The 13,179-nt window shown below is 36.2% G+C and overlaps 1 protein-coding gene across 2 annotated transcripts in view; it reads right to left on the bottom strand.

Moving 5' to 3' along the window:
• Window positions 1-13,179, bottom strand: part of LOC101155181 (adhesion G-protein coupled receptor D1-like) — an 89,150-nt gene that overhangs the window by 71,815 nt on the left and 4,156 nt on the right. For both annotated transcript variants that reach the window (XM_023954202.1, XM_023954203.1), the window contains exons 4-18: window positions 10,821-11,009; window positions 10,569-10,633; window positions 8,831-9,121; window positions 8,444-8,555; window positions 8,148-8,294; window positions 7,714-7,819; window positions 7,277-7,385; window positions 6,811-6,866; window positions 6,577-6,697; window positions 5,951-6,054; window positions 4,401-4,503; window positions 3,000-3,153; window positions 2,597-2,730; window positions 2,192-2,307; window positions 498-618 (exon numbers count right to left, since the gene is read on the bottom strand). In XM_023954202.1, coding sequence (XP_023809970.1) covers window positions 498-618; window positions 2,192-2,307; window positions 2,597-2,730; window positions 3,000-3,153; window positions 4,401-4,503; window positions 5,951-6,054; window positions 6,577-6,697; window positions 6,811-6,866; window positions 7,277-7,385; window positions 7,714-7,819; window positions 8,148-8,294; window positions 8,444-8,555; window positions 8,831-9,121; window positions 10,569-10,633; window positions 10,821-11,009 — 1,928 coding nt within the window. The remainder of the gene's footprint in view (window positions 1-497; window positions 619-2,191; window positions 2,308-2,596; window positions 2,731-2,999; window positions 3,154-4,400; window positions 4,504-5,950; window positions 6,055-6,576; window positions 6,698-6,810; window positions 6,867-7,276; window positions 7,386-7,713; window positions 7,820-8,147; window positions 8,295-8,443; window positions 8,556-8,830; window positions 9,122-10,568; window positions 10,634-10,820; window positions 11,010-13,179) is intronic.

Below are 13,179 nucleotides of genomic sequence, written 5' to 3'. Positions count from 1 at the left end.
TTATTACAGATTTAATGTTTATTCCTCCCCAAAAAATTTAAACAGATGGCTGAGTGGCAAAACTTTGTAAATATAAATCAATTACAATACTAAGATAATGCTATTAACTGCTGTTTATCTTGTCAGCTTAGAGATGCTTTTATGTTAAAAAAAAAGGGTAGATACATTTCCCAGCATCTTATTTCTTCCAGCTTTTAAAGGTTCTACATTTCCTTATAAAACACTGCCTTCACAATTATCTGTTTATTTTAAGGATTCATGTATTTTGGGATTTAAACACCCAACACAAACCAAAAATAAATAAATTGAATGAATGTCTTTAAAAGATATTAACCTCATAGATCAATGAGCTTGATGAAGTAGGGTAAAGTGAAACCGCGTTGTTGAATATCAAAGTACACCTGCTTAGGACATCCATTTCTGTTGTTTTGTTGAATTCTTCTGTAAAAAAAAAAAGTGCATTTGGACTGCATGTGACTGTTGGTGTGTGTTTGTACCTGAAGGGAATTGAGGAGGATGAAGATATAGGCCATGACGATAGAGAGAGGTACCAACACGCCACACAGCCAGGTCAGACCCAGGATAGGAAGCAGCACCAAAACTGCCTTCACTGCACCTCTGCACTCCAACACATAAAATGGAAAAAAAAAATTAAAATAAAAATAAAAAAAAAACATAACACATTCATTCTATCAATCAGATCAACAGCTCAAAAACTCGCCGGCTTGTTTTGAAACATGCAAAGCCACTGATTTCCCAAATGTATTCAGGTCTGACTCCCAATTGGATTTAATTCTGAGTTTAAATCAACATGGATTGAATTAGGAATGTTTCATTTAAGGTGCAAGTGTTTTTTGGCAGTGAAAGACCACGAATGCCTGCACTGCCGAGTCAGACTAATCCAGGTCAAATATTTTATATCCTAAGGAAAGCCATGATTGAAAGATTTTTCCTCTGGATCTTATGAGTTTTTCAAATCTAAATTAACAGGCTTAAAACATTTTTGTATTTCTCTTATAACCCTAAGTACAAATTCTCCGTTCTTTTCAAACTAACTTATGATCCTTTAGCAGAGTTTTTGCTTCAAATATAAAATTAGGTGGACAGGAAGGCACAAAGCTTCCCATGTTTCGTCCAGTTTAATTGTTTTGAGAGAAATTTGATTTTCACACAAGTAACCACAACACCTGTCTGAGCCTGTGCATGTAACATGTCGTGCTAGTTCTAGTTTATGCAGCAGAGGAATGTGTTTGAGTTTTTGAGTGTTTAAAACGGCTGCCACTTCAGTTCTCCATGCGGTTCAAGGCCTGCTTTAAAACCCTCATAGAGCATCTACTGCGTGCAGAAGAAGCAAAACCACGAAAAGAAATAAATAAATCTATTACAAATAATGTCGCTGATACAATCAGAAAGAAGATCTCTAAGGGGCCAAATGCAATTTATTTCTGCTTAAAATACTGAAACTTTAGATAAAACGAGATAGTAGAGACGACAATCAATGGCCTTTTAAATTAAATGTATTTTTTTAGGCATTGAAATAGTAACAAAAAAAGCAAAGTAGCATAAAAACAATAAAGCACATCTGTTACATCAACCTTTTGAAACAGCAACTTCACGGACCAAAAAGGACAGAAAATAATCATCGTTAATGTTTATTGAGCTACAAAATTATAAAATCCAAGTGTTTCACTTAATTTAATATTTTCAGTTTCAAATTAAATGACAAAAAGGGGTCAGACTTTAAAAAAAAAATTGTTCATGAGACAGTTTGATGAGAAACTGTCCTCAAAACGTAGCATTTTTCAAAAACATTTAGTGGTAAATGATGGAGAGTCGTCATTTCAAATGAAGCCTGTTCTCTTACTGAGATGTTGCCATCACAATCAAAGCAATAGGAACAATATTATTCAAATTGGGGTTTTTTTGTTAACAAAAAAATAAATATGCAACTACTAAGCAATTTTGCTAAAAGTATTTGTATTTTTTAAGGTTTCTTTAAAGTGTACGACATATGACAAATTCACAAATATATATAAAATCAAACATCTGTCCCAAACCACTTTACCATGTATTCCTGTGGTTTCTTATCAACCAAGCTACAATTTAGGAACAAATAGTGACAACAATGTGTGGAAGCGTGTGAACGCACTTTTTAAAAAAAGGACAAATGCTGCCTTCTAGTGGCCGCTACCTGATTTGCTCATACGCTTGCTTCACAGGACTGGCACCCATGGCCAGCATGATGGACCTTCTTCTTGCAGTAGAGACGGTGATGATTACCACTCTGGTCAGAACAAAGATATTCACCTGGGAAAACAGGAAGACACAGATAGGAAAAGTGTTTCATGTTAAAAGATGTGGGAAAGTAAAGAAGAAGACTGACCGGTGGAAAAACACTACAAACAGTACAGGAGAACATCAGTTACCAATTCGTAAGAAATTCTCTCTAAAAAAAAAAAAAGAAAAGAAAAACAAAATCACCTTATGAAATACCAACTACTTAACATCATTTCCCAAACTACATACTATAGCAATTTGAGGCTATTTTAAACATTGAATACGTCTTCATGAAATAATTATAAATCACTTTGCTGACCATGATGATGAAGATGACAGGCCCTGCAAAGCCCCAGATAATGCCATTCTGAACGCTGAGCCAACAGTAGTCATCTGCAGCATATTTTCCTGAGGCCGATGCTAGAGTAATTGTGACTATCAGAACCGGCAGACCTGGTTAATGACGAACAAAAAATAAAATAAAATAAAAAATCACAAGAGAATGAATAGAAGAAACCTGAGATTTGGGACACATATTTATGAATAGTCCTTTTACATTAAAGACTAGCTTTAAAACAAGACGTTGAAATTTTACTCACTTTAAATAGAGGAACAGTCTAACTCAAACACTTGTCTTGGGGACTTAGCACAACACAACTCCTTCACAAAACACTGGCTCTTTTTGCAAAACACACAGATTTGACGTCATCTTGCGATCATACCCCAGCCAATAAGATAGTAGTACTTCATGTGACGGTCCTCATTTAGGTTCACCGCTACCACCTTGCTCCAGAGCAGAAGACCCTCCACCAGCATCCAACTAAAAGCTGCCAGGAAGAAGAGATGAAGAAGTGCTGCTACCAGAGTGCAAGCCACCTGCAGAACAGAAATAGACGCAGGTTAAAATGTGGATTCTCAAGGAAAACCAACAGAATTATGTGTGTTCACATTCACATAGCCTTTTATACTAATAGGATTCATTTTTATAATTATAAAAATAATAAATTAATTGAAAACATATTTGTGAAAGAGAAAACTTTAAATGTCAATGAAAGACATTTTACGTGTCTTAAAATAAGCATAAATACACCTGAAAAATACAATCCTAAACCGTGATCAGACACTTATTCACCATGTTTATGTGTCAATAATAAATTAGAATAGGACAGATACTTTATTCATCCCATGAGGGAAATGGAATAATCATCAGTATAGGTCTATTATTAGTCAAATAAAAGGAGAATACAATTAAAAAAAAAAGATTATTTGACAAAACTACTTTTTTTTTAATCCATACTGATAAACCAAATAAAAAAAATGGGAATTGAACTGACTTAAGGCTTCGCACATGTCCCACACTTGAGTTCTGACCCAGAACTATGAGAAAGAGCTTATACAGTGATTTAAATAAAGGGGCATTTATTTGTTATGTACAGTGAGCTTTACTCACTGCACCTCACCCAGACAAAGAAAAAGCCTTACAGTGTAGAGTGACAAACGGCATGGATCATATAGTAACAGATACACAATCTCCACACATCTGCATAATGTAACCGGGTCTATCAAAAAAACGTCTTCTGTTAGGTTCTGAAGTGGAATTGGGATGTGTTTTTAAGCTATATATGTAATTCAGAGCATGAAAAGTCTATTTAGGGAAAGGAAAGTAAGCGCTACATGTATTGTTATGAAACATTTTCCATGATGCTAGCATTTTTTCTTTTTAATATTTTGTAGTATACTAGGTTATAATGGTGAATGGTAAAATGGCGTATACTTGTATAGCGCTTTTCTATCTTCCTCGAAGACCCAAGGCACTTTACTGTCACAGTCCCATTAACCCATTCACACACGCGAACTGATGGTGGCTCTGCTGACTTTGCTCCACCAGAGGTTCAGTGTCTTGCCCAAGGACACTGGAACAGATGTGTGGGCAAGGCATAAATCGAACCTGCAATCTTCTGATCACCACTGAACCACAGCCGCCCTGTACTGTTGGTAGTTATTTATGTAGAACTTGTAAATGGCCGCTTTTTTTTCATTCATGGAGTAAATTAGGTTGTTTTTTTTCCCCCTAAAAGATCATAAAATTAAAAATATAGTACTGTTGTGTGAACATTTAGTACCTTGCTGTGTATGGCTGAGCCACTGCAGAGCAGAATCACCTGCGCGCAGATCAGAGCCACAAACAGGTTCTTATGGATGGACGTCCTATCTGACTTGGGAATGCTGTTAATACAAGAAGGAACAAATAAAAGACGATTAAAAAGGACACCACAAGAAAAAAGTGAAATCAAAATGAGAAATTTTCAGTCTAAAGACGAGGACATTAATATGGTAACAATGAGAAAAAAAAAAGTCCTGAACTTTGGTGCGCCAGCTCAGGTTCAGTTCTGTCCTTCTGATAAAAAGCGTTTTATTAACCATTCTATTAGTCCACAACGATCAGTTTAGTCTGTCAAATAAAACATTTCTTAACACAATTTGTTTATTATCCCATATCACTGAAAACTGTTTTAAATGAGTTGTCATAACTCAAACAAAAGCTCAACAAGCAAAAAAATAGCAAAACATTATCTAGCCATGATACCACAGAACAAAACATAAAAATATGAATATTTTAGGTGATTTGTTTTACCAATGATTAATACAGAAGAAAGTACAAAAGTAACTACAAAGTGTTACAGTGTAATGGGATGAAGAAAAGTCTGTAGCTCAGTGCACTTCTGATATGTCTGTAATGTCGAATGGACTCATGGCTCGAACTTAAAGGACACACTCCAATCTAAGCCCATTGAGGTAACTGTTGTTGTGATGTTGGGCTGTATAAACAAAATTGAATTCAATTCAATCATCTTTTGATGTATTTTAAAGCGTTCCCATGCTCTTTTAATGACGATTGTGCCATTTTTAGCCACAATAGAAAAGCCTGTGTCATTGTCTAGGACAGTTTCTGCATAGTGGTGGGCGGGACCTTTGACGTGATATTTTCTTTAGGAATTCTGACAGACAATCCCTTTTACAACAAAACTGTAATTAAAGTAAGAAGAAAATATGATATAACTAGGGCTTATATCTTTCATAAACTGCGTGGAGAATGCTGCTGTTGTTTGTTTTTTTATCTATGTTTTTTTAGTAAAAGATTTTACTGGATCATAGTAAAAAAAAAAAAAATCTCCTGCTACTTAATTGAAGTACGAAAAGCTACACCAAACTAAAGCCCTCTTCTAAGAAAATAAAATAAAAAAATGACTGCGACAGAATGGCAGCCAGTCCAGGATGTCCCCTACTTTCGCTCACAAGTGGCTGGGATAGGCTCCAGCAGCACCGTGACTCCGAAAAGGACAAATCGGGTTCAGAAGATGAATGATTGAAATAAAAAAGAAGTGCTTGATCAAATAATGGCATTTGTTAGATGTCCGTGCATAGCTGATTAGAAGTTGTATCAACCAACTCCTTTCTTGTGTTCACAAAATTCAGAAAAAGCCAGAATGTTCTCATAAAAATATTAAATGACGCTGTAAGTACTGAGAGCAGGTTCTTTTTTTTTTTTTTTTAAAGGGGGTTTCATGAAATTACTAGTTAAGCTGTACCTTTTGCCTCAAACACACAACGGGCATCTTGTGTGGATTACAGAGTAAACAGGGGGGGGGGGGGGGGGGATTCAGCCACTCACTCCAGCACAGTGAACAGCATCAAGGTCACCACCAACGCGCACAAAGATGCACCACAGCCGATGAACGTGAGCTTGCTCAAAACAAGCTCTTCTTCAGGATTCCACTGGAGTAGAAGAAAAAAAAAACATGTTGGGTTGGAGAAAGTTTACTTTAGTGTAACTGTTAAACAGTGAAACAAAAAATGTTTATATTTTTTTTAAAAAGGTGAATAAATTGGCCTTCGTTTCTATGTAATGCAATTCCATCTACTTACATAAAAAGTGTGGACTGACTATTCTTTCACATTTTGTGCATTGATTTTAAACAGAAACAATTTCCTCCTAACTATCAATAATGCAAATGTGTCTTCCGTGGAGGACATTTCAAAACTTGAATATCTCCCGAGCACTGAAAACTAGCGAAATAACCCCATTTGGTATTCACAGAGGACCTTTGGGGCTTTTCAGTGATACCAAATTTGAAGGCACAAGGCTCTGGGAATTGTAGTTTTTGGTGGATTTAGAACCATTTTGACTGGCAGATATGTTTTTCTCTGATAGTCAGGAGCATATTTTTATGATCTCACTGGGAACATAAGAAGAGATGTTAGTGAATTGCTTTTCTGAATTTATGAGCTTCACTTTACCTCAGTGTCCATGTATTTCATCAATACAGCAAAGTTGGTGGTGTGGTTGCACAGACAGGAAACAACGTTGGAGCCACTAAATACCACGGAACAGCCCTGACTGGACCAGCCTCCACCATGCCTGCAAAGCATAGAACCCATAAAAAGCAAAACTGTAACATTTTGTTAATCTGGACTTAAATGTTCAAGTTTATTTAGGTTTTTCATTAATAGTTTGCTGTTGGATAAACTTACATCAGGCTGAAATTCCAAAAGGCACATTCAGGGGTGAATCCTTGGGAATTCTCCACCTAGAAAAAAAGGATTTGAGTTCATTTGTCTTCGAAATTAAACTGGCAAATTTTGATGACCTTATGACCTTAGAAGCTTGGCTTCAAGTATTTTTCATGAAGACTTATTCATGGAAATGTGTGGATTTCTATGAATTCATTAGGAATTTGTAGAATTCAATAATGAATTTTTAGTAAACTTTCAGTAACCTAAACTTTGATAGAATTGTCTTAAACAAGGTAGTTAATAAGATTTATGTAAAAGAAGTCATAATGTCAGTTTACCATTTTTTTGTGTTTGTTACTAATCTTATGTTAAAGAAAGTTTAATTTAAACCAAACATTTGCATTTGGCTTTGGCTAGAAATTAAGCTACAAATGAGATTTTACAGAGAAAAGTTAACATCTTAGTACTGAACAATGAACTGTACCACACGTGTAGAAAGGGTGTACTGCACAATCACAGGGATGGTTTGAGCCTTTAAAGAGTCACGGACGGCGGCTGATATCACTGAAGAGCTTAGATGACCTGGAAAAACACTGGAAAACAAGAAAATGACATTGGTTTCAACTTATTTTTGCAACATTGTCTAAACAAAAGTCACATATCAGATATCTGTCACTGAAGGACAACTTTTAGAACCAAAATTGTAAATTAGAATTGTGATAGACTTATTTATTTTCATTATTATTTACCTAGAAGGAAACATTTACCAAAATGTAAGAAAAAAGTCTATATTCATGATCTGCTAATAATTGCTTTCTGAGAAATTGTTACAGCTGAGAAATCTTATAGATTAAGGTAAAACTGAAACATCTGCATTGAAATAAGATTTTTTTGTTTGAGAAAAAAAAATCAAAAGTCAACCTTTTTTCTATTTTTTCCTGTTGATGCAGTTCAGGCTCCTCCACTCTTTTAAAAACCTCCGAAAAATGGCTGTAGTGTGTATGAATAAACATCACCTCCTCACTTCCTGATATATGGTAGAATAAAGGAGACAAAAAAACACGTTTAAAACATTTTTGTTGCTTGATAAAACTTTATATTGCATCATCACAAGTGGTTTTGCAGCAAAACACAAAATGTGTTGTAAGACAAGCAGCAAATCCTTAATAGTTCTTTCTTTGGCAGGTAGATCTCGCAAAGGGAGTGAAAACAGAGTATGAAAAGAATTATTTTAGTCAAACTTGTCATCTTCCAGCTGTATGGAATGCAGCTTCATAACATTTCTTTGAAAGATTTTAGCATTGAATCAAAGAGGTGGTCTGGAAAGGCGGGAAGTGTGTGCGTCTGCTTCCCACCTAGTGAGTGTATCCTTTTAAATTCACTATCCGGGATCAGCAACTCATCACGGCGGCCGCTCTTAGGATGGTGAGAGCCGACAGAAGATGGCTTGAAAACTTGATCAGAGCTCATCTGTGACAATTTCTGCCATTTTATGTACACTTCTGAAAAAAAGCAATAGCAAAACAATATTATAAAATTATATAATACGATATAGAATCAACAAAAGCGATACAACAAAGAAACTCAGGAAAAAGGAAGTCAGAAGCCTAGGTACATTCAAGTAAACGTGTGACATTTAAAGGGATACCACCTATGTTCTTGGTAGAGAGGGTGAAATCTCTTTGGTGTGCAGACAGTGTGTCTGCTAGAGCTTTAGTGAGACTATCAATGCTCTTGACAATGGTAAACGGTCCAACGTTGACCTGCACATTAAGTCCAGACAATCATGATTAATGGAGGTGAAAGGACAGCTGGAGCCAGCATAGGAGGGTCATAAAAGATTCAGGTCATCTCATAAAAAGGGGAAGATATATACAACAGGCACGTGCAGAGGTGGTAGAATGTTTATGAACTGATAAATGCACAGATTAATTTAACTGTCGTGTACGTTGAAAACTTTAGGGAAAAACAAATCAGATAAAATCTGATTTTATTTTAATATAGTAGAGGAAGTTAAAAAAAATTACTGGACTCTCACCCCATCTGCTGTTGGGCCTATCCACTGTGCTGCCATATGGGGCTCCAGCATCCAACTTGCAGCATTCACGTAGTTGGTAGTAATGGACACCAAGGCTTCTGCCGCTTCAATTTCAGCTAAATGTGAGCTGGAAGTTAATGCATCGATCATCTGGGAGAGGGTTAGGACATCACTGGGGGTCAGGAGATGGGGGCTACTGTCCTCCATTGAATCTAGGACAGTCTGGGTCTTCAACTGGAGTGATGTCAAATCGCTGTTGCAGTAAGAATTTAAATGTGTCCCTTCCATCACCTGAGAAAAAGTATAAATCAAGACCATTGAAGAAATATGATTGGTTTGAACAGTTTCCACTTCAAACTAACAAACTAACATTTACTAACTGGCAGGGCAAAAGATTGAGAAAAACAAATCGAGCATATACTTTACATATTACTTTCTTATATATTTTTGTTTAAAAAAAAAAAAAACGTCTTTTTTCTCCAGGCTTTAAACTAGGTTTTTGTTTATATTTTGGCTGCCATGAATGATGCCCTTTTCGAAACAAACCACAGCAAAGCTGGTCTGGCACCAGCAACTTGCTGATTTCAAATCCAGTGCAGTGTCTGCTGACCCACAACTCCGAGGGCAGGTCTTTAAAAGAGATATAATTGGTAAATAAAATCCCAGATTCTAAATGAATGTGATTTGTTTGTTAAAGAATCAATGTATGAGCACATACCCCACAACTTACCAAACTACAGAATAGATTGAGGGAAAGTAGTTTCAACACTTAAATCAAGGTATTTCAATGATGTAATTGCTATATCAACCTTTTTTTCACCTCTTTGAATGGTGGCACTGCCCTAAATGTACACATACGTGTCTGGCTCTTCGTGGATTGAAAAGGAAATGTTTCATTAAGTAAACATAAGCAACTGTGGCAATGTTTGAAAATCACTGAAATATAATATTTCACTGTTGAGGAGTAATATAAAATAATGTAATACATAAAGAATGACATATAAAATAAAATATAATTTTACATTTTTTTTTAAATATTTTTATATTATATAGAATATAATATAAAACACTGAATACTAGGATAATTCTATATGTTCATCAACCAAAGCCGTTCTACATTATAATCATAAGAAATATGTAATTTTTTTAGCACAACATTAAAACTACAAAAGAATTTCTAAACAGAGAACATGATTACTCTAGAGCTAGAAAAGACCTCAACAAGGCTCAAGAAAAGGAATTTGTTGCTAATGATGTTATTTCACAAACTCCTCCAAGAACTGTTAGTCCTTAAACATTTTTCTGCTCTGTTTGGCTTAGCTGTTACAAATTAATATCACTGTGTAATATTTCATCTGATATGTTCTTCTTAGATTTACCTAATTTTAAGAATTGACCACATCTTAGATTTTATATTCTTACTCAAAATGCATCTTTTACTTCCCTTCCCTTGAAAATATTCAAAACCTTAGAGTCGAAACAGCTTTTTTCTCCCTGTTTTTACTATGAGGTTCTTAATTATGTTTGACACAATGAATATGAATTAATCTTAAAAATTGCTTTGGTGCTTTTATTCATAACAGGGTTTAGGCAAGGCTGCAGTCTTCATCCTGTTGAGAAAATGTTTTTGTGATGTCTTAAAAACTGGTCCCATAAAATGGTTAAGTCAGCGTACATATAAGTAATTATTTTTAAATACTGTTCTACGGTTCAAGATCTATTCAACTGTAAGACTCACCAGTTTGATCTGAGGATCCTTGTTAAATCTGTTGATGAATGGTGGTTTTGAAATATCCAATGTATCTGCAGAGACCAACAGGGCCACATCTTATAAGAATTATTTGAGATGTACCAATAACTTTAAAGTATCTACGTCAATAAATAACAATTACACAGAGGTCATGCCTAGATACCACAACTATGCCATCATCTTAAAACACCAACATATCACCACTTTTCATCAAAACTCTGTTAAAAGAAATCAAATTACCATTTTTAAGCTGGCAGACAGCTCCCCTACGCACGCTGCAGTCTGCAAAGGTGACGGTCTCATTCACAGGGTCAAAGATGCCACAGACTTCATGAGATGGGATGTGGAAGAAGGACAAAGTTTGGTTCTCCAACGAACTTTCGTTTCCAAGTGAATCCACTACCGTGTTTAAAAACAGTGAGGAGTTTTCTTGAAAGAGAAATTGTAAAATCTATTTAGCATTTTCATTAATCAAGTTTTAAAGACAGAAAAAAAACGTAATGAGCTTCACTGGCTTTTTTGGGGCTTCCCAAAAACATGAAGTTGATGCCAAGATAACTTATGAATGCATTTAAAAAAAGACTGTTGTGGCTGTGTTCGGGCAGGGTTTCAGATATGTCAAATGAAGGCATGTGGGAGGACAAAATGCATCATATCTGACCGCCCAGCCCCAATGTCTTTCAGTGCAAACACTAAAGGAAACTGCCCTGCGATTTAGCAGCTGGGATCATTACATAGTTATACTTCATCTAATCTGTAAAAAAGTTTCGTTTAGAATTCCAAGTTAAACCTGCCGAAAGACAGAAAATGCACTATTTTTTCCAAAATATCCCTCTGTAGGAGAAAAGGAGGGAGTCTTCTGGACATGCAATGCTCACTGGGGACCATGTCATGGGGGAGAAGTCTGTTTAGAAGGGTGGGTTTCAGTGTGATGTGAGTCACAAAGCATTTACAAGCATCATCAAGAGCTACACCGTTTTCCAATTTCAACTAGGTCAACATTCTCAGTGTTCACTGGAATCAGGAGGCAAAAGAGACAAAGAACATTTTACTTGGCCTGCCAAGAACGCCAGATGGGAGGGGTTTAAGTCACCAGCTCATTTTAAACCATTACTGAAAAATGTAGTCAAAATAGTGTTTTCTGAAAAATACCTCCTATTTAATGTTGTGTAAACAACTACACTAACGATCAGAGTTTTAGAAAGTACTTAGGTTTTGTTTTTTTTTAAGTTTAGGATGATCAAGTCTAAACTGTCAAAAATAAGTTGTGAGCTGCCAGAAGTTTTTCTTATAGAAAAAAGAAGGGGATCAAAATCTGAAAAAAAACAAAAAAAAACAACATCCAAATTGAGCAAAAAGGCCTTTTGAAGAGACCAAAAACATGATCAATCCAACTTTTTATTCTGTAATTCAGCTTTACACAGATGTGTTCATTTTTCCTGATTACCCACAAACTACAAGCTGAAGGTCTGTCCGTAAAAGCAGTGCTAGAACACACTGTGGTGCCACGCCCTTATGAGCTTCAGCTGAAAAATATTGTCCTGCTATTGTTTCAAAAGAAGCACACAAAAACAGCAACACTGAAAAATGTGGCTTTTTCTTGCAGGAAAAAAAGCAGAATGTGGTTCTTTAGAAGCAAAAGGCAGACCCAAAGTCAGAACTGAATTAGAGACGCGTTTCTGAGAGGTTTTTTTAACATGCAGGGCAAAGCACAGCTAAACTGTTAGCCAGTCTCAGTTTTAACCACATTGTAAGATATCAGAAAACCTCTAAGTTCCTCAGACAGGAACCAACACTGGACAACAGAAAACTGGAAGAAAGTGTTAAGGACTGAAGAACCAACATGGTACGGTCTTCAATGGATGGCTCTGCAGTGTGAGGCATTGACTGTTAAGCGTAGAAGAGGATGTGGGATGACGGGTTTGTTTTGCCTGATCTACGCCACCCTGAACCAACTTACAACACCATATAGATGCACACCTAGTCAATGAAGGGTTCATCCGAAAAAAGAAAAAAACCCAAAACAAAAATCCAAGCTATGCGAGAACTACCCAAAGAAAAAGAACAAGATGGAAGACTAGGAAACATGGAGGGGCCAGAACAGTTTGGGATGAATTGAACAGAAGGTTTGAACAAGCTCATGACATTTATGGGAGCTCCTGCAGGAGACTTGGTTTAAATTGTACAATGTCACGACAGTGCACTCCGGTCACATCTGTAAAAAGTGTCGACTTTCATTCATCTAAAGTTTAGAGCAGAGGTGGGCATACGTTTTTGACCCGTGGGCTGCAAAGGGTTCTTTTTTTTTTTCTTTTTTTTTTTTTTCAACTTGTCCTGTCCAACAGCTAGGCAGACAGATGAGAGCTGAGGGCCTCTTGGGTTGGACATATTTTACTTTAACAAGAGGGGTTATTAATCTTCAGACAAACCAAAGGTATGTCTGAATAAACCCCTTTTGTAATTGAGGCCAAACTTTATTAATTTCAAACATGTCTGAAAATCTTTGGTGTTGGACCGGACGGAAAAGGAAAGAGGGGAAGAAGAGAGAGGGACGTTAGAGAGAGGGGGGGTAGGGGGTGATAATAGGAGGGGAAGGGGG

This window comes from Oryzias latipes, chromosome 4 (genome assembly GCF_002234675.1).
Source record: "Oryzias latipes chromosome 4, ASM223467v1".
Lineage (NCBI taxonomy): Eukaryota > Metazoa > Chordata > Actinopteri > Beloniformes > Adrianichthyidae > Oryzias > Oryzias latipes.
This window is presented reverse-complemented; position numbering and strand designations above follow the sequence as displayed.